The sequence below is a fragment of the Rissa tridactyla genome, chromosome 2, assembly GCF_028500815.1.
Source record: "Rissa tridactyla isolate bRisTri1 chromosome 2, bRisTri1.patW.cur.20221130, whole genome shotgun sequence".
Lineage (NCBI taxonomy): Eukaryota > Metazoa > Chordata > Aves > Charadriiformes > Laridae > Rissa > Rissa tridactyla.
This window is the reverse complement of record NC_071467.1, coordinates 121,404,969-121,426,255: the sequence shown is the minus strand read 5'-3', so window position 1 is coordinate 121,426,255 and position 21,287 is coordinate 121,404,969. Positions and strand designations below refer to the sequence as shown.

General features: G+C 43.5%; 1 protein-coding gene across 1 annotated transcript in view; it reads left to right on the top strand.

Annotated features, from left to right (window-relative positions):
* The window catches only part of SH3BP5 (SH3 domain binding protein 5), a 52,455-nt gene that overhangs the window by 23,284 nt on the left and 7,884 nt on the right, over positions 1-21,287 (top strand). Inside the window, exons 4-5 of the mRNA XM_054189617.1 lie at positions 10,025-10,189; positions 18,217-18,347. Of these exons, the coding sequence (XP_054045592.1) occupies positions 10,025-10,189; positions 18,217-18,347 (296 nt within the window). The remainder of the gene's footprint in view (positions 1-10,024; positions 10,190-18,216; positions 18,348-21,287) is intronic.

Genomic DNA, 21,287 nt, shown 5'->3' with positions numbered 1-21,287 from the left:
CATGCTAGGGGTTGCTGCCAAAACAAATCCGATACGGATGTTGGTTACTGCCTTCTGGGTGTGTTTCATTATGACTTCTAGTAAAACAGTATGAATTTATGAGCTCTTGTCTGTTCTTGCTGGAAAAGACTGTGTGAAGAGTCTAATTCCTATGTAGCACGTGTAGGAACAGCTCTGTATTGACTCGGTTTCTGCAAGAAAAATCTCTCCTAATTGCAGCAAACTTGCAGTTCTACTGCTAGAATATAAATTTTGCTGCCAGGATGTGGAAGAAATGTTTGTCTCTTTGCTGTGTCTGCTTCTGATGTTTGGTTTCTTTTTTTGGTAAAGGGTGCTAATAGTTTGATATTGAAGGAGAATTTTATTGCTGTGAAGTAGAATTGAAATTTTGTCTGTTCCTGCTGCTACCTAGACTTTTTCATTCAAGGATTGGACTTAGCCCTTCATTTGTTCAGAACAGCACTCCCAACTTTTTCCTTTAAGCCAAGCAAGCGTGTTATTCACACGTGCTGTGGAGTTGTATAATTCCACTAGGAAAAATTTTGAAGAGTCGAAAGCTTAAGTATCTTCAACAGGTCCCTTAGGAAAATGTCTGTCTCAAAAGCAGCCGTGAGCATGTAGTCAAAGATGTACAAGGTTAGCCTGGGACGTTCTTCCAGAGGACGTCTCTGCTATTGAGGATGGGCAGTTGCTGGTGGGTGTGAGGCTTTCCAGGGACTGGGAAGAACATGTTCAGAAAAGCCCATCTCCCAGGCGAAATTCCTACCCGCGTGCCTTGTCTTTGCTTATGTCGCTATGCATGCACACACAAGATGTGCTTTCAGAACCAGGCTGCCAATCCCTTGCCAGCCTTCTGGAAACTTCTGTGAACAAACTTTTGCTGCTTTGGTGGCCATTGTGTGAGACAACGATCCCGTGTTTCCCTTGAATGTATCTGTTGTATCTGTATGTGTTGAACATTTATTATCTTGGATAATTAGCAAAATCCACTAAGGCAGGCTGTGTAAATCTTGCAGCGTGTATTTGTGGGAGTTTGTTCCTTGCTTCTATATTTGATTTCAGCAAGAGAGGCTGCTGCCAGGTGCAGATGAGCATGTAGAGCCTCTGTAAACCTAGAAACCAGCTGTAAACCCTAGACTCGCTGAGTCATTGCCTAAGCCCTGAGAATGCAGGTTATCTTGCTGCTTTTCCTCTCTTAATAAGGTAGTGTACCTTGGAGAGGAAAAACCTGGGCATATTCTATGATCCCGTCTTCCAGAAGACAGCAGCTTTATTATTTTGGCCACAAACAAGTGCACAACTAAAAAGCAGATGGCAGTGAGTGCCCAAGAAGGCTGTGTCTGGATAGTATTAGGATGAACAATTTTTCATATTCTGGTGCCATAGGCTCGTTAATTAGTGTGAGTAACTCCAAGCAGACCAGCATCTCGCAACAACCTCATGAAAAATGAGGGAGGGCCAAAAGGCTCGGCGAAGGATGTCCCATACAATCTCTGTGCCCAAATGAGCATGACCTCCCTACTCCTGTGAGGCAAAGAGCTAGAGCAATTAAAAACGAGGAGTCCAGTAAGTTTTAGATGACTGAGTGTACAGTGGTGATGATCGGCTCAGAGATTATATTCGTGCTCTCGTTTCACAAGATCCTAGTGTACAGCCTAGATGGGAGCCACCAGAGAACAGCGAAGGGTTGGCAGCTGATTCTTCGGTCCAGTCCAGGATTGGTTTTAACAGCATTTAAAGAAATTGTATATTTATATATTTTCTTTCTCATTTCCTTCCATATCTCCTAAAGAAGGAAGGTAGGATTCTGTCTTTGAGGAGACCAACTGTCTGTATGCTGGTAACAGAAGCAGCTAATGAAGTGAGCTGCTGGTTGTGCCCTGAACTTTTTGTCTCTTGGAATATGGCTTGTGATCCAGTCTTAAGGGAGTTTCACACATTGCCTAACTTTAGCACAGGGCTAGATGTCTCTCAGAACATGCTTTCTGGGTCTGCTCTGATTTCCTGGGCCTTTTTATAGACTACAGGTTTACCAGAAAATAAAACAGAGCCAGGAGTCAGGTCAGTTCAATAACAATTAAGCTATTGGAAGCGGAGGGGTGCATGCATGGATGGGACCAAGAAACCCAGCACAAGAACAAGACGCCTAATCAAAAGCAGAGACTAAGGGACATCTGGTCATTGTATTCCACAGGCATTTCATTCGTTATGCAGCAGGGAGGAAATGGTTTGTGCTCCAAAAAGCTCTAGCAAGGCTTATTTTCACCTTCTCCCCCTTGTCTTCTCCATCCAAATAAAAATCTTCAAATCTGCTTTTGTAAAAGCAAATTATAACCTGTCTGCACTTTTATAGCTTTTCAATAAATAGCTTAAAGAATACAAGGGTGTTTCAGCCTCTTGCGAGACGGTATTTTCTGTCAGTAATTCAAACAATCATCACAGATTAATATATAGCTCACAAAAAGCCTCACAGATCTGCCAAAATTGGGTCACTCCTGAGGCTTTGGATTTTATAAGTTATTTATAAACATCTGTACATGGCCTATAGCAAGAAGGGGGTTCTGTTTTTTTACTACCTCTCGGTTCTTGTTTGGCTTGGAGTTTGTAGTCTGTGGGGAGAGGGGAAAGGAAGGTCATGATCCTTAAAAAAAGCAAGCAAAACCCCACCCCCCAACCTCATCGTTATTCTGATTATACAAGAAAATAAATGCGTGGGTCTGAGAATCTAGGAGAACATTCAGCATCACTGCAAATTTTTTGCAGCTAGGTTCTTTGTTTTTTGAGAAACTGTAAGGAAAAAACAGTGGTATCTGATAGAAATGCTGGTTGTACAGGATCTCTAGAGGTCATCTGATCGAACCTCCTGCTCAAAGCAGAACTGTCATCATTGCTGGACTGCATCAACAATGGCTTTGCCAAATCTTGAAAATCTCCAGAGATGGAGACTTATAACTTCTCTGGAGAACCTGTCTGTGGGCCGCACTGCCCTCCTGGTAAGAAAGACTTTTTTAATGTGCAACCTGAACTTCCAAGCTGCCATCCGTGGCCGTTGCTCCACGTTATATCATCCAGTACTGCTGAGAAGCATTTGTTTGTCATCTTTGCAGCTCCACTTCAAATTTCAGCTGGCAGCTAATTAGATTACTCTTTAGTCTTCTCCTTGCTAGACTAAAAAAGCCCACATCCCTCAGCACTCCTTATAGGGGTCATTGTAGACCTATGGATACTGCCTTGACATCCCTCTTGAACTGGGGGGGCCTGGATGTAGTATTGAGCGTGCAACCTCACCAGCACCGAGTTGGGAGGAATGATAACTCCCCATGATTGGCCAGCCATGGCCCTCTTAATGTAACCTAGGACGTGGTTTGCCTTACTCGCAACAAGAGTGCACCTTTTCAGCTGTTGCAGCCTGACACCCATAGTAATGCGCAGGTCCTTTTTGGCAGGGCGGATCCTCCCATCTGTGCTGCTCATGGGATTATTCCACCCCAGGTGCAGGACTCCACACTTCTTGAACCTTGTGAGGTTTCTCTATGAGGTTTCTTTTGGCTCAGTTGAGTTTCACAAGGTCCATCTGGGTTAAGGTTCTGTCATTTGCCATTTCAACCACCTCCTCTAACTTGGTATCATCCACGGATTTGCTGGGGGTGCAGCTGTGCTGGTATCGAGGTGGTTGTTAGGATGTTGAGCATTATGGGCCTTGTGTTGGCATCTGGGCTGCTCTTCTTGTTACTGGCTGCCAGCTGTGTTGAAACAAGTTGAGGAAAACTGGAGCCAAAATAGCAGCACTCAGCAGCTAGTTGCTGTGAATGCACTTAACTGCCTTCGCCTTGTAGGCTTCTGAATTATTGAACTCACTGCAGCAGTGGGGAAGAGGGGCATGCCCTGGTCAAGGAGTGATGATCCTGCTGTCCTCATTCCTACCAGAAGCTTGTGCAGGATGCCGCGGCGCAGTCACCGTGATCAGAGTGATCCCTGAAGACAGGCAGTGCTACAGCAACTCCGGTGGGCGACTGATGGAGGAAAGTTCCTGTTTTAAAACATGTTCCCTGTTGTACTTTGCACAGCAAATTAACCGTGGGATGTTGTTAAGTGAATGAGAGGGGGCCAGAATGGAAACATCTGAAATTTGCTTCCTTCAGAAGAGTGTGACTGGGACACAGTTAATCATTATCTATTTGGTAGTAAGCAAGTACGTGTTTGCTGGTAGCAATTAAACTATTGTTTTAAAGATTAATGAGTGGGAGAGACATTGGTTTCACATTAACAAACAAGCGCCTTTTTAGAGCAAAGGCCTTGGGCCAGCACGTAATGTGCTGGTGCCTTGTTCTGAGCAGCAGCTGTGTGTTCCCTTCACGCTCCAGCTTACAGCGACTTTTATAAACAGAGATTGTTCATGCCTTGTATTGGCAATAGCGGAGAGATTCTGAAAGAAAGTGGGTGTAAAGACCTTGGCAGCGCGGGATGAGATAGGTTCACCTGGCTAAACGAGAAGCCAATTTTGTAAATATTCTAAAATAATTGGTCTTTGCTGACTGTCATTTCTAATGGGAGATTTGCTGGTTTGTGTTAGTGATGCCCTTTTAATGAATTTACCAGCACTTGTGGCCTCATCCTCTGGTGAGGGATGCTGGTCAAGGGGAGAAATTCTGTAGCCGGCTTCACCCCACAAAATGTACCCTCTGCACCTATTTCTGGCAACCTGGCTTGGTCGTTAGCTGCATGCATATGTGCTCATGGGTCAGAGGCTGGGCAGTGTCTACCAGCTTGTATTAGATGTCAGGTAACCTCAGAGGAATGCTATAGCCGTGTTGCACCGTGTTTCGGTGTCAGTGATATTGTGCAGTCCTGTATATAACTAGATAGGCAAAAACTGAAATTGGAGATTAGGTGAAACGAGGAAGAGGAGTATATGTCTTGGTTGATGTGGATGCAGAAGATTCAAGCTGTGTGTGGTAGGGTGGGAACCATCCTCTATTAGGTCAGTTAGGCAAGGACTCTGACTACAAAGGGGGAGTGGGGCAATAAAAGCTGTGTGGACTAAGCAGAAAATTGTATTTCGTAATTAAAGAGTACAGGGTTTTCTGCTTTGAAGGTGGACAAGCAAATGTGTCTGTGCTGGCCTGAAAGTCTGTCTGTATGCTGCTGCCAGTTCCAGAAGAATTACTGCATTTTAAATAGTGCATGGTTTTGTTTTCTTCTATTAGCTTGCCATGGCCTAGCTTTTTTGTTTTCATCACTCTCTTTAGCTAAAAACATAATCCAGCTGTTGTGCGTGGTTCCCATCTGTGCCAAGGCCCTGTGTAGACTAAGCAGAGGATTTCCCGTAAGGGTGCAGCTTTTATCCCCCCCAAAAGAGCTCCTTTCTGGGATATGTTACTAGCTTGCAATTATGAACCCTGTCAGTACCCCTTTAATTTTACATCATTTATTTTAAAAGCTGACGTATTTTATACTGTAGTGCTCCATTTGCTTCTGAGAGTGCTGCTACTGCATGTCACCTCTGAGTCTTTGGGAGCTGGCTGGGAGTTTGGGGGCTGCACGTATCGGAGCCAGGGAGATCAGCAGCAGATGAGCTGGTGAGAGGAGATTTTTGTCGACACCCCTAGTACTTTTTCCCTTGTGCTACCCCAGGGCTAAACCTCTCTCAACTCTAACACCAGTTTGTGCTTGAAAGCAAAATAAACTAGTTTTCAGCCATGAATTTGAATTTTGAGTTCTGGTCTTCTGAGAGAAACAGCCACTGTCTAAAATGAAGAAGTTCATACGCAGTGTCAGGAGGTTGGATGAAGATGTGAGCTCCTGTTCTCTATGAGAACATGGTTCTCATGGTTTTAAAAGCACATGAAGAACACGGCTACTCTGTCTTCCATCAAACTGAGTGACCTGCAGGCTTGAGACTAGAGAGCATGAGAGCAATCTGTCAGTGATGGTGCAGAACAACTTGTACGTGCTGGAGGGAGTTTTAAATGAAGGCTAATTATGGAGTAACTATACTAACTAAAAAGTGTTTGAGTATCCTTTTTCACATTGGCAAAACCACAAACCTGTTGATGTTTCCCTAATGACTAATGCATCGTTCTTTACCCTAGCGTTTGGCTTTTTTCTTTCCTAGGCTTTCAGCAAGTTGCTTAAAATAAAAGGCTGTAGACTGACTTCAGATAACTGTTGAAGCTAAATTGCTATTTGGACTTACTCTTTTGCTTAAACCAAAAGGCATTTTGTGTTCCAAAACAGTGTTTCCAAACTGCCGTTGCAGAGTAGTGTTCAACAAATACAGCTGGGAGACAGTATGTAAGTACAGTTTTGTTTCAGTTTCCCATTTGCCCACACAGTTACGGGGTGTGAAGCTGAACGTGGCCAGAGTTATGGGCCTGCCTGTTAACAGCTTCAGCTCTCAATGCCCTACAGGTCCAGGTGCAAGCAGAAATCTAGCTGAAATGTAAATTTAACTTCTGGTTTTCTCATCGTAAAGAAGGTTTTCCTGCTGTGCAGCCAACAGTGCTTTAGAGGCTTCATCAGAAGAGCTACTAGTACTGCAAGCTACCCCTAAATGTTGTTTTCCGTGGGGATTTAGTAACTCAGCTCCTAATGCTCCGCAGGCTTTTTGTTGGCTTAGATGTGTTGATCCCTGACCCGGGTATCTGTGCCAACAGAAACTTTCAAGTGCTGATGCAGTTACGGTGAGAAAACTGTACTTCTCCTGTGCTCGCATTGCCCCTGGGATCTGGTTTTACTGGAGTTTCGAAAGCGCTTACTTGCCGGTGCGGTTCTGCCTGTGCTGGGAATGGGTCGCCGGTCTTTTTTTTCTGTGTTTGTAAGTTGTTTCTTGCGCAGGCAGGCCCGCTCCTGCGGCGGGGCAGCCATGGAGCTGAAGCCTTCACTGGAGCTAGGCTTTGACAGCCTTATTGCTTGGAAGTTATTGGGACCTGGCTCCCTCTCATAGGGTCTTCCATGAAAATCAGTCCTGCTCTTCCTCCCAACATCCTCAGCGCTGTTCTGCAGTACTCTGTGCCCGCTCTTTACCGGAGTCTTGCATTTTATTTCACTTTTAAAATCCTATCTCAAACTGTTTTATGGAAAACTTCTGGTCTTTATTTGCATTTGATCCCTTTACTAGCATAGGTCAAATTTACTGGAAGGAAAAAAAAGTTGCGAATTTTTTGAGAATTCAGCAGAGGATGTTTTGGGGACTAAGATTCAGGCATCTTGCTGTGTCCTTTGTTGGAAGCTTAGGTTGAGCCTTGTTTAAACATCCTCAGATGGCTTTCCTGTACTTGGTGGGTACCATGGTTTAGGTTAGTTAGTGGCTAAATCACAATATTCTTTAGCCAGGCTTATTCTGAATTTATAAATTGTGTTAGTATATTTGAAACAGGCAGCTGGTGTCTGGGGTGATGAGAAGATGTAATGCATGAGGTTTTTTTCTTAGACTTTCTGAGCTCATTTGACGGTGAATTTGCACCAGGATGCTGTTCATCCACTAATATTGGCTCAAAGCTCTGTACTGCTTTGGGATGTGCAGTCCTGCACGGAAATTGACACTTTACACTGTGGTGTAAGCTGCCTGAAAGCAGCAAATGGCAAGGTTAGATGAATTTCTCTTCTGTGGAAACCACCAGCAGCGGCTTCAGAAGGAAGTGCATCAGGGACCTTGGTCGGAAGGAAATTACTGTGCCGATTGTGATGACTTTGATTTTCCTCCCCAGCTAGTAGCTGAAGGACCTCTGACACACAACTGCTATTTTTCCACAGTCACTTTGGGGTGAAGTACCTCTCTGTGTGATAGGGGGAAGGAAGTAAGAAGAGCTTGATGCTAATTCAGGACATTGTAAGGGAAAACTTAGTGTGCTTTATTTCCTTTTGAGACTTGTGTTTAAAGTAGGAGTCCATCTCCTCTGCCACGGGGCAGGGAGGGAAGGGTTTTTTCCATTACCTTTACAAATAACTGATGTCTCAAGTGTGAAGGTATTTGATGCAGCTGGTGTTGAGGAGTTGCAGCCAGCTGCTTGCTGGAGAAATGTACCATTGTTCTGCTTATTTCCCATTTTGTGTCAGGGATTTTTAGCCACTTCCCAAATAACCACCATTTCTTCACACTGCAACCTTTTCCTTTATTCATAAGACTTAATCTTCCTCAATTTAGCATTCTGTATGTCAGAGTCCTTTCTCCTGTTTCAGCCTCAGACTCCTTCTCTGTATATCATGACATGTAAAGTTTTATTCATTATTTTGTTCTGTCAGTCATGTCTGGTCAAAGACGTTTCCCATAGGTATAAACTGGGTAATTCCAGTTTATTTTTAAAAAATCATTGAAGTGTAAACGAAAACTGCTTTCACAGTGCTGGATGCTCAATTAATTGAATGTGAGGCTTAATTGAATGTGAAGGCTGGTGTTTCAGTACAGAGCAGCTCAAAAATACTGCTTTAAATAGAAATTTATGAAATACATAATGTAGAAAAGTTCAGGTAAAGATTTTACTTTTGAGATAAACAAGGCATTTGTGCATCAATCTCAAGAGGGCTCTAGAGCAGTAAAATGTTGATATAGTTGAGAGATGGCAAATGAACGTAGAAGCTTCAGAAATTAAATATTTCTGATGAAGGAAAACAAAGTGAAACCTGCATGTTTGAAAGTCTGAATGTTAAAATTGCTATCCATTCAGTGATAACTATAAAAAGAGAGGACACCTCTATCTTATTAAAAAAACAAACAAACAAAAAACCCCAAACAAACAAACCAAACCAAAAACCACCAAACAACCAAACCCCAGCCAACACCAGTACTTTTTTTTATGGGTATTCTGTGTCCATTTATTGTAGAGTCACTTATTTTGAATGCTTAAGACTTGTCGCTGGTGCTAAAGTGCAACACTGCAGACTGCTGAACTCTGTGATGACTTTTGTCACCGTGGTGCTACTGAAACCTGCAGCATGACTGGCATTATTTCTGCCTTATTGGCTGCTCTCCCTCGTTGGGCTGACTAGGCAAGGGTTTGCCGCTGCGTTAGGGACCCTGGAGGGCTGACACTCAGCTGTGGAAAACTGAGTTGGCTCCAGCCTGCAAGATGGGATGTGAGCATTTTACTTGAGGACTGTTCAGAGTGGGATTTGGATATCGTGAGAGCCTTGTTAAAACCTTCAGGAGAGATGAAGGTGGTCTGTAAATGCATTGTCTTGGAGATTATTTTTTGGCTCCAGAATAAAAGAGGTCACAGCTCGTTGATTAGACGGCTTCTAAGCTGTGTTTGCTTTGCTGGGAAGGTCTTGTTGTTTAGGAGGAGTCTTTGTTCGCACAGCAAGAACCATATAGTTCTCCCTTGCTTCCACGCAGACACTTGAAAGGGCTTCCTTCAAGCTCAAACTTTGTGTTAATTTGCTAAAAATAAGCAGTTTCAAAAGGACATAACAAGGCCTTTACCTGTGTGTTAAGTGCATTGCAAACTCCCTTGGTTACTTCTGGGTCTGTGTCCTGGGGACTTGCTGCACCAGTTGTTTCCCAGTGATGGCAAAGGAGAAGAACACCCAAAGAATTATCAGTTACCTTCTCAGAAAACTTGTTTATGCTTTATAGCAAGGTAGTACTTCCAAAACATTTCCTCAGAGTGATAATAGTGCACCAGATAAAAATCTACCCTGACTAAACTCAGGGAGTGCCATTCTTAATGTATTCTTCACATGCTACAAGTTCGCTATTGCATTTTCTTTTGTTTTGTTTCTCAGTGATTAAACCTCCATCATGAAGTATTTATTTCTCAGCCAGGTGCTTATTTGTAGGCCATCAGCTGTGTGTTTTTTGACTATGAACACCATGAGACAATTCTTTGCAAATTACCTGTTTGGGTGGAAACTGCTGAATTAGCAGTACTTACTCCAGTGAGGAAATATGTGTCGCTTACAAGTAAAAGGCTGGGAAACAGGAATGCTGGCGCGGTGTTTTTAAAGCCCTGGGATTAGTGTGGTAGATCTTGTAAATGTGACTGCAAGGGTTCCTTTGTGTCTGATCCCAGCTTCTCTTTTTTAGGCACAGCTGGAAGCTCAGAGGGCGACTCAGGATTTTCAGAGGGCCACTGAAGTGCTGCGTGCTGCAAAAGAGACCATTTCGCTTGCTGAGCAGAGGCTCCTGGAAGATGACAAACGTCAGTTTGACTCTGCCTGGCAAGAGATGCTCAACCACGCTACTCAGAGGGTAATGCAAACTTGTCCCAGCATCTGTCTTTTCCCTATTTCATGTTCTCCTGTGGTACATGAGGATTAGTTTCTGAAAGACCAAATTTTTGTATTGGTCCAGATACATGACATGTAGGAAATGAAGCTACAGCAAATTACAAAGCCTAAGGTTAAATGATTTGGGCCTTGGGCTGCTATTGGGGAAACTATAGTTCTCTATCTGGCTGTGCTGGTAGCTAGTGGAGTAGCTCTCTAAAGAAAAAACCCAACAATCTATATAATAGAGATAAACAATGTCTTAAGGCATATATGCATTTGGAGTTATGCCAGAATAATTGCATGGGGATGGCTTTTCCTGAATACATGCGTTACGGAAACTCTTACTCTGGAAAAACAGGGACATGTTCCAATTTTAGCATAACCTGTGCTTAGTATGGAGGAAGTCGAACAAGGCACTTCAGAAACGTGTGTTTGAATATAGAATTACTCAAAAACGTGTGTTGCATTTTAAGCTTGCACCCTGCTCTATCTTGAATTATCTTTCAAATTTAGACAAGATCTTACCTCCTTTGTAAAGTCTTTGTAAATCTACAGGAGAGATGCACTGTCTAACAATGAAAGGTGGTATTCATTTTAGCAGCTGTCAAGAAGAATTTTCCTGTCATCTTCCATGTCTCTTTTTTCCTGTCTGTTAACAAAAAAAAAAAAAGGCAGAAAGTTTTTTTTTAACATGAAAGAACCAAAAATCGAAGCTAAAAACCTTTGTTCTGTCAGAGTTCCCTTAATATGCCAGTGGAGCTGAACTTGCTATTCCAAATATGCTAGTGTGCCGTACAATGTTCGTATTGTCTTGCAGTCCTCAATGCTGTAGCTCTGTTCCGTGGCAGAAGCTTCTCAGTTAAAAGAAAGCCTGTATTTCAGAGTGAATTGTAGAAGTCAGCTGCCTGAGGAAGAAACAGGGAACAAAAAGGATGTTGGCTGTGTGTAGGGGAGAAATGGAAAACCTGGTATATATTAAGAAAGAGAAAACAAACTCCAGGCTATTGTTTGTGTTATTGTTCCTGTTATCATGAGGTATTTGCAGATCTAGTAACTTCTGTGTGTTTCTGAAGGAAGCCCCACCTTTGAGTGCACGTGCACCAGGGCACCAGCAGCTGTCACGGTGCCTAGTTGTTATCCCTGCTCAATAGGAGCAGAGTCCAGAAATGCATCCACAATTTTTTGATTCTTGGAATAGACAGGTGAGAAAACTGGAAGCATCTGAGGAGTTGCTTAGAGCTCCTGACTGCTAAACTGCTGAGATCTGGTGGAGAGGGATAGCAACCACATATCAGCTGCCCCTCTCTAGCTGGCATAACAAGGACAGAAATGCTAGCAATTTTGAGAGTTCAAATGGATTACTCTTTTCCTTGGATATTTAAAGGGGATCCCTGTGTCCTCCTACAACTCTTAGTCCTTCCTTGACAGTCTGCAAGAGGAGTACGCCTGAGATGGGCAAACTCCCTCAGTGATTTAGAGCAGAAGATGGCTGCTGACAGGGTTTGGTGGAGTCATGTTGGTGGTGTTGATATGTATCATCACTGAATGCAGAATATCTGCTTGTCGGAGGACAAGTAAATAAGAACCTTAGGTTTATTTACTGCAGTTTTAAAATCTCTCAGGCACAGACTGGATTGTATAGAGCAGGTGATGGCTCCTCGAATGGAAAGTGTGTTACCCAACTCTTCCTGATGCTTAAAATAGTCTGGGTAAGCTCAGTTCCCAGAAAGCACCTATCTGCATCTTTCCAGGGGACAGCAGATTTTGAAAGAGTTACATGGAAGTTTGTCTTGTGATCTTCATTGGCTGTACTGGAGGCCTTAAGCCTAGGGCCAGAGCCAAGAAGGGTGAAAATGCTGTTGGAAGTCCTGACTGAACAGACCCAGCATTAATTTGTTTGTAGTGCCTGACTGAGTTTTATAACTTCTTTAAGAGCAGAGCGAGTACGTCCTCGGTTTCAGTGCATGCAATTAGTGAAATGCTTAGTGTTCAGTGAGGTAAACAGAGTAACTGGGGTCTCAAGGAACAGAAAACATCATCGTTTCTTACCAAGCTATGAATGAAAACAGGTTGGAGGATGCGATCTACTGGAACAAAAGTTCTCCTTGACTGCCATGGTGTTTCTCTTAACTCAGATCGTTAACTATTAATTAGATTAGAAATTACTAATGGAAAAAAAAAATGTTTCTGAGCGTGAAGGCTGAGGGTTAAGGAATAGAATTCCTCTACTTCTACATATAAAATCACTTTTGGAGTAAGTTTTTGCACTCTAGTTGTTTGGATTTGCTAGCTTTTTTGCACGCATTTATAAATAACAGTTGTACTGGGCAGAGAAGGATCTTGCACTGGGCCTTGTACAGCAATGAGTCAAGGGCAGAAAAGCACCTCTGTGCCAAATATTAGAAGTGGGCTACTAATTAATTTGTTTCTCTATTGATAGAAACGTCAGGCAAGAGTAAAGTGTTTTTATTTGCTATTCTTAGGCAGAGGTAGCAGGCTGCATTGAATTAATCTGAAATTTGGAACAAAACCCGAGCCCTGTAGCAGCTTGGTAGCTGACAAACAATGCAAACAAAGAGCATAAAGGAAAAGGGTAGGCGAGAGAGCAAATGAGACACTTATTTATTTTTTTTTTTATACAGGGATGTATGGAAATACTGCCAGGTTATGTTTGCACTTGTCCCAGTGGATGTGCACAAGGACTCTTGGGTTCCAGGGTGCCAAACAGGAAATGCTGTTTGCAGACCCTCACTGGGAGGAAGCGGAGATAAGGGTTTCACATTGTAATTGCTTTTTGATTTCTTCATAGACTGAAAAGCTATTTTTAATGCGTCAGTCTAACAGGTTACTGTAAACAAGGCTGTTGTAGCCACCAATATAGAAAATCATAGAATTAAACTGATGAGAAAAGGGGAAAGTTACTGAATTTTTGCTTATCCTGGGTAGCTGTAAGCATAGCATGTGAAAAATCTTCTTATTCATGCAACAGACAGGACCAGCTTGAATAGGTACAGGGAGTACAGGGTGTCACTCAGCATTTTTTTCACCTTGGAGTTTGAGCTATGTTTCCAAAGGAAGCTGGGTGCCTAAATAGGAGCTGGATGCCTGCCTGCCTGCAAAGATGCAACTAATCCCTTAAATGTCTGAGCTTGAGCCATGTGTTGACCACAGTGAAGCGCAGGACGGTGATGCCATCCTGCAAGTCATACAGCTGCTTTAGCCGCTTCTACTCTTAACTTGATGAGTGTTTTGGGGTAAATTCCTGTGTGGTGTTTGTTTGGTTTTTTTTCCCCTAGATGTCAGTTTCTCCACGAATCTCAGATAAATGTAATGACACTTAGGCTGGGATTTAGCTTATCAGTTTCAGGTGTCTAGAACATTACTCTGTACATCCCAGTTACTTGCCTAAAATTCCATATAGTCAAAGGAGGTCTGATTAATAAGTTGACGATGTCTGGAGAACAATTCATGTGACTAGAGGGGCAAATTCTTTGTAAGACGAATTCTCTGCTAATTATAATGGTAATGTAGTCACCTAGCTTGCATATTAGATAGGCTTGATGAGCTCTTAAGATCCCTGGCGAAGTACTGTTCGCTGTTATCCCTTGGTTTATCAGGTTTTTGGTAACTGCAGCTTGTATTTACAATTTGGAGAAAATGTTTTTGAGAAGTGGAATGGTGTTGCCGATCTGCTAGTACCTTGAATTATAATGCTGCAGTTGGGGGTGCAGAGCGCAGGGCTATAAAAGGGCCAAAGGACAGAGAATTTTGGCGTGATGAAGGAGAGAGATCTTCATGTTCATACTCCTGTTGAAAATCATTAATAAATGCGTACAAAAAGAAAGGGCTGACAGATGTGCTACCTCAAGTTTGAGACAAGCTGGAACAGAAAGGAAGATCCTTCATGAATTTCAAGAGCAATTGCTAATTTCTAATTGCCGATGCAATCTGCAATCTTAAAAAGGTTCTGCTTTTACAGTCTTCCCTGAGATGTGTTCAGTTCATAAATTCTGGCAGGGAGAAGAAATGTTTTGGCTCTTGATCATGAGACATTTTAAAAAGGAAGGGATGAGGGGAAAGTGAAGAGGGAGGAGACACGCTCCCTCTTGGTTTAATTTGGCTTGTGAAGCTCCCTTTGATATTACACCATGAAGTACCATCTGTCAGTGTAAAATGCGTGGGTACTTTCGTGATGTAGAGAGAAGAGATGCTTCTTGCAGACAGAAATACCTGGAGAAAAAGAGGGGAAAGGAAAAATCTGTGAAAGAAACAACAAAAACATCCATGTCCTTCCCCATCCTCATCTCTCTGTCGCTTCACCCTGGAAGTGCAGGGTTTAAATGCAATCCCTTGTATTGTTGATTCTGTCCTCCTGGTTTATTGATCTTGCGTTGTCTCTTACCTCTTTTATGTTGAATTCTTCCCCTAGAAGAGACATCAATTTAATTTTTTGAGAAAGAAACAGTTGTCTAGAGTAATTCTCTGGCTTAGATGGTCATATTTGCTTAATTTCACTGATAAATTTTTCTTTTGCATCTGTTGTTATTAGTAAAATTTTGTCTGGAATCCATGTTTGGCTTCAAATCATGCAAATTTTTTGCGAGGAACAAAGCTACTTGTACAGACTTATTCACTGAAAATACATGCTCTACACCGACCGTCCTTTCCCAGACGTCTGGGTTGGAAGTAGAGGGTAGGGAAGGAGAGAAGAGGAACTGATTGATACCTGTGTTGGGTTATTTTGTTTGTTTTGTTTTCCAATAGTTGTATCTTGTAGCCTGTGCTACCTGGAAGAATGAGTTCTGCCTGGAATCGGTGACCTGGTAATTAAGGACAGGTGTGGGCTACGGAAATGTCCAGTGAATGTGTGGGCATCCTAGAAGTTCGCCCACTCTGGATGTTTTTGTGTAAGAGTACGTCCCCTGCTTGCCCCGAGGGTATGAATGGCAGGTACAATGTAAGGAGGAGAGGTGTGTCTTGAGCAGTCTTAACTTGAAGAGGTGTGATCTGCACTTTTATCTCTGCCTTTTTCTGAGCGATGCTGTTGCATCTGTGATGGCTTAGGAACATCAGCAAGGCTAGGCTAGTGGTAGAAGCACAGTGATTTTTATTAGACAAAACAGCTTATTCGGTAACTGTGACCAAAACCTTGTTTACAAGTCCACACAAGACTGCTTTTTCCTCAAGTCTGTATTATTAGGTCTGATAAAAAGTACTTCTTTCCCACACAAGCCTTGTTGGTCGTCTTCTAAGACCTTTTTAAAAGGTGAGGGGTTTCCCTAGCTGGTCTTACGCTGAACCTCCCAGATGTAGAGGTGGCAGCATGGTTTGCCATCTGCTTCTGTCCACCTGCCCTAATGGACAGCTTCTCTGTTTAAAGGCTGTTTTGCTTCTGTGGAAGTGATTTTTGATGATCTTTTAGTTTCTTCTTGTCTGAATGAAATGCTTAAATGCATCTTGGCAGGTGATGGATCTCCACAGAGATACCTCACGCTCTTCCAGGTATTGTCCTCATCCTCAGGTATGCACCTGGAGCCGCTGTCCCCAGGGAAGGGGACAGACTGTCTCTGACCTCTCCACAGACCTGTGTGGGTAATGCGAGCCCCATGACAGAATACCCATAGGAAAACAAGGGAGTGGGAGGAGATGGTTTTCCTTACATCATTGATTTCTCAAAGGGATGAAGTATACAACCTTTTCTTTTTTTTTTCTTTCTGGAAAGGGTAATGAACGTGGGTATATATGGCTGGCAGCAAATTCCATATTTTGTCAGATATTTTGAGGCATTTACTATCTGTCATCCTCAAATCCCAGTGCTGCAGGGTTCAGCATTTCTGTGATGTTTGATACGAAAAATGTGCAAAATCAACATGGTACTGGACATCTAACCTGCTTTACGACCCTGATGCTGGTAGTACTTATCATCCCAGATATCAATGTTGATGCTAATTTTGCCCCAAGAATGGATGTGAGGGATTGACATTTAATTGAGCATTGGCAAATTCCAGCTGCTCCATTATTTTGTAGCTTCCAGCATTTTTAAATTGCAGTTTCCTTGCCACACTACAAAGAAGGCGAACCAGCTTCTGTGCAGTCTTTGGAGACTGCATTTTAATTTGAGACACTTCCATGCCAAAACCAGCCTTGTCTGACACATGTCACTAGGGAAAGTCATTGCATCAACTTAGCTTTTGAACAGTTGTTCAAGGTAAGAGGCTGCAGCTTGTTTTCAGGATGCAGGAGAGAGCCTGTTATGAATCTGATAGATGATTTTTTTTTTTTGACCTTTCTTTGAAAGTGGGTGCCTTATTTATATATAAAATAGTTAAAGGGTGTTGGAGTTGAGTATGTTATTTTATATCTAATCAGAAGAGCCTTTGGAAACCTTTCTGTCTCGTAGTTTGAAGTTCTGTAGCACCTTCTTTGTTTAATAATAAGTGGTGTGGGCAGATGAGCAAAACATTTCTGGCACCAAGAGCTTCTAGTTGACGCTGATGCAGTTCAGCTTTGGTGTGTAGCAGTTTCAGACATCAGAAAGGACAACGTGACAGTTTTCCTGAGAGGAGCAGCACTCCAAACAAGTCAGAGTTGACCGTGCTCTTTTCCCTGTTGTGTTCAGCCTGAGGGCTAGGACACTTTCAAGAAACTAGAGCTTTTTAAGTGAGGTTATTTAAAATCAAACTATCTTGAATATTCTCTCTCTCTGAATCTGAGAGCTCAGATGCATGTTTTGGTGGTGGGAGACAGTTGGAACAAGTTTGCTTGAAGTTGTGGAGTAGTTGATTTCACAGCTGAGACGTTTCATAATCCAGTACTGGAGAAAATCAAGTCCTGCAATTTTTTTTTGTATGGATACCTTCATAGCTGCAAGAGGGGGAACCTGAAAACTGCCAGCTTTCTCCTCATTGCCAGACCAATGGAGAGGTGTCACCACTTTCCTTACTGTAAACATATCGGTTGTCTCTCTCTCTGGGTCTTGACAGCTAGTGCATTAAAGAAGACAAATTTTCTGATTTACACCTCTGACATCTTAAATTTGCACAATAAAAGTACCCTGGACAGAATTACTGGCAAAGCGTGACTATGAGACACCAGCAGAGCACCTAATGGAGGGACACTTACTTTTCCTGTTGCTTTTGCAGACTCCTAATTGCTGCAAAATGCCACAGCAGTGAGTGTTTGTTTATAAAGCTTTGAAGAAATGATTGTTTGAAGAATTTTCTAGCTTGTGTGTGAGGCTGCAGCCCCAGTGGCTGGCTCTGGAGAGCGGGTGTCCTACTGGGCCTGGGACTGCTGGGTGTTAAGCATCTGCCTGCCTGGATAGTGGGCATCCTTCCCCCATCTGCATGATAGCGGGCGTCAGCTCAGGGCTCAAACCTCTGCATTTTTGGCGTTGAAACCAGGATTTGCAGCTGGTCAGCTGTTTTAAGAGAAAAGCCGGCTTCCTGGCCTTCTGCAAACAGGCAGTCATTGGACACACTGTTTTCGGGTGAGTGGTGATTTGGGCTGGACTGCATTTCAGGCCTCCCCACTGCTGTGGTTGGTTTTCAACCCTTTCCAGAGTGGTGGGATTGCAGCCGGGGGCTGAGCAGCCTGTCGTTTCCCTGCTCGGAAAGGCAGGCTCCCGTGAGAGAAGCAGGAGGGAACAGAAACAATGCTCTTAAACGTAACTGGGTGACCTCTGCTAGGGCTGCTCTGCTCCTGAATATCCAACTGCGTTAAAAAATGGACGATCCCAAAATTTGAGACTGTTCTGAACTTCCCGTAAGAGAGATTATGAAAGAAGCCGCAACACCTCTGTCGTAATTAACACAGTGTTTGCAAATCTGACATATTGCTACTCCTTTCCGGAAAGGCTTTTAAGTAGGTTCGCTGAAAGTAATTTTTTCTATACCCTCACTTTCCTGACATGAGCTGATTGGAGAGATTATGAAGATGCTGTTAATTAAAATGATAAGCAATGGATCATTGTGTCTTGCCACTCAGCCTGTTTTTTCTCTCTTGAAGGTCATGGAGGCGGAACAGACCAAAACGAGAAGCGAGTTGGTTCACAAGGAGACTGCAGCCAAATACAATGCTGCAATGGGAAGGATGAAACAACTGGAGAAGAAGCTGAAAAGAGCCATCAATAAATCAAAGTACGTTTTACCTTTGGAGATGAGTTTAGTGGCGAAGTCTGTTTGGGGGAAATACCGCGATTCTGTGGGGTTTTTCAAACTTGTGGAAGCGTGTTGCCCTTTGTACCTCTCCCTTTGGGTTCCTGTCTGCATGCAATAGCCTTTAGCACAATTGGTACTGGTATTTGTCCTTGCGCTTGTTGTCCTTCTAAGTGTCTTTTGAGGCGCCTGACTTGATAGACTGGTGAACTAAGTGGGATAATAAACCTTTTCTGGGCATATTCCTCGTCTTGTTCTAGTGCACTGAACCTTTTGGTGGTATGTGTTTTGAGAAACAGGGTCATGGGATTCACATAGATGCTGCCCACAGAGCCGCAGAGCTCTGCGCATAGGTATTTTGCAGCTTAGGTTTGTTTGCGGTTTAGTTCTTATTTTTAGTTAGGAGAGCAACAAAGCAAGTGACAGAAACCTGAAAGGTGCGAGACTTGCATCAGTGTAGCACGCTGTACATCAGACTTGTTTACTTCCTAATGCTGCCCCAGCAAAGCTGTGTGAGAGCTGTTCTTGGGGAAGAAAAAGCGCTTCAGAGAGCATAGCTAAGCAGCAAGCGTCGTTAATAAATGCCTCTGCATTTGATGTGCAGTTTTGCTCTGTTGCGTGGAAGTGAAACAGCTTTTTGCTCAGAACCTGTTTGAAATTTTGGCCCCGTTTACAACCAAATCTTAATCCTCTTTATATTTCACAGTCGTTTTCTTTATATTTCCAGACTGTAGCTTGTCTAAACAATCTGCTTGCTGTATTGAGCTTTTAACCCCTTCATCTAAACATGGCTTTTTGGTGAAATTGGTCAACTAGAAATCTATTTTGGTGGGTGTTTGCTCAATTCGAGAAAGGATTAGCATTTCTTAAGGAAGATTCAAGCACGTTCGCTGAAACAGTGTAGCAGCGTGGCTTGGTAGGATGAGCTGCAGGCTGTTTGTCTAGCACTGCACCGGGACTGTGAAAAACATCATCAGATCACTAAATGACAGATTCCTCTGGAGAAGAGCAATGTCTGAGAAGCGGTTTGGCTGCTAGGAGTTCCTTCCTTAAAATAAGATTTAAAATAAAGACCCTGATAAGTTGTCAGTGGGGTCCTACGTACCTTTTAATAACAATGACGGTGCTGACCCTGATGCCCCAGCTGCCTCTCGTGATTTGCCGGCTTAGTCTTCATTTCCTTGCTGAAACTACCATCATGGGGGTGTTGTCCTGTGTCATTCTCCTTAGGACAAGCTGCTTTTCACTTGTGTGGAAGGATCCCAACATGTTCCTTTGTCTCACGGCAGGGCTGACTGCAGCATAGGCCACCTAGCCGGGGTGTTTTGAAGATCCTTTAATTAGGGGTGTACAGAAACACCAATTCTAACCTAGTATTGAAGTGGAAGATGCCTCATGGCACAAACAGGCTTATCGTGGGTGTATCTGAAGTCATACTGTATAGGGATGTTGGAAAGGTCAGTTGTCTGTCAGCGTTGCAGTTTTCACGTAAAGGAAAATTGAAACTGAGCTGAAAATATCAGTGCTGCCAAGTAGCGACATAGAACTGGGAAATGAGGCTGCTGAATTTGCAGCTGCTTGTATGGTAGGGCGTAACTGGCTACTAGCTGTTTTTCAGGAAGGGTTTAATACCAACAAACTGCTCTGCCCATCTCCCTGGATGGTGCAGGAGGGTCGGCTGTAGCGCCTTGGCCTTTCAGGCCCATGTTGTCCATCCTCTCTCTCCATAAACTCGTGGGTAAACACGCCAATTGGGTTGCTCTTTCCCATGCAAAAAATGATTTTCGTTTGCTCCTTCCTTCAGTCTGGATTAAGGTGCTTAAAGCATTACTATTTGAAAGTAAGACTGGGACAGCCTGGAGGAAAGTCGTTTAGATTATTTGCCGTGTAAAGTTGGTGAGTGGGTGATTATTGCATTGTTTTGGTTTGGTCTTGCTTTTAATTTTGTTTCTGGGTGCTTGCTTGTAAGCTATGAATGTGCGTACGGCTGCATGTTCTTAACAGTCACCAGATCTTCTGGCTCAGTGCCTCTGAGCTGTAGGATAATGAACTCGCCTGTGTTAGCTTGTTTTTTGGAAGTCACTTTCTGCTCTGGTGACTTGGGCAAAGTGCCTTTTGCTCTTCTGTCATCTACTTAAAAAGCACTTTGCTTGACTACGCGATGTCGTGGACTCAGCCAACTGATGACGTAGGACACTGATTGCATCAGTGAGCGATCCACCAGCCCTGCTGTGGCACGGACCGGGTTTCAGTAGTTACGGGGTCGTGGATGTAAGAGAATGAAGTGACCCGAGGAGACGCGAGTCCCTACCCTGCCAGTGCATTGCTTTCTGCTGGCATCGCGGGCCCGTCTCTGTGCTAGCGATGAGTGAGGAATAGTACTTAGTTTGAGCTCCTACACGTCGGGCCATTGGGATGGCATCTTTCTTGTCTGTTGCCTGTAAAAGCGCCTGCTCAAATCGGGGCTTTTTTTTGCTGCCCACTATTATATCGGATCATATTGGCTTGTGGGTTTCAGAACTTCAGAGCTGGAATGTGGTTTCTAGGCTTTGTACTGCACCTCTTGTGTTCCTCTCCTCCTGCAACTTAATAAACAAGTTTTTGTTGTCTGTAGTGGGAAACGGGCTGGGTGTGACACTGTCTGCTGTGGCCAAACTGCTGCAGAGCCGTGCAAGTGGGAGGGAAGTGGCTGGTGGGCCGCCGGTGGGAAGTGCTGTGCCCTTGCATGTGGTGCTCTGATCTCCCTTCATCCCCTCTCCTTCACTGAAAAACCTAAGAACTGCCCCTTCACCCCCCACATCTGAACGTGGACAATTCCAGGTTCACCTTCTGTGGGCCATTTACACGTGCTGTGGGATCAAAAATTAGGCGGATACAGAGAGGATGCCTATGCCTAAAGCTGGACACTGCATTTAAATATCT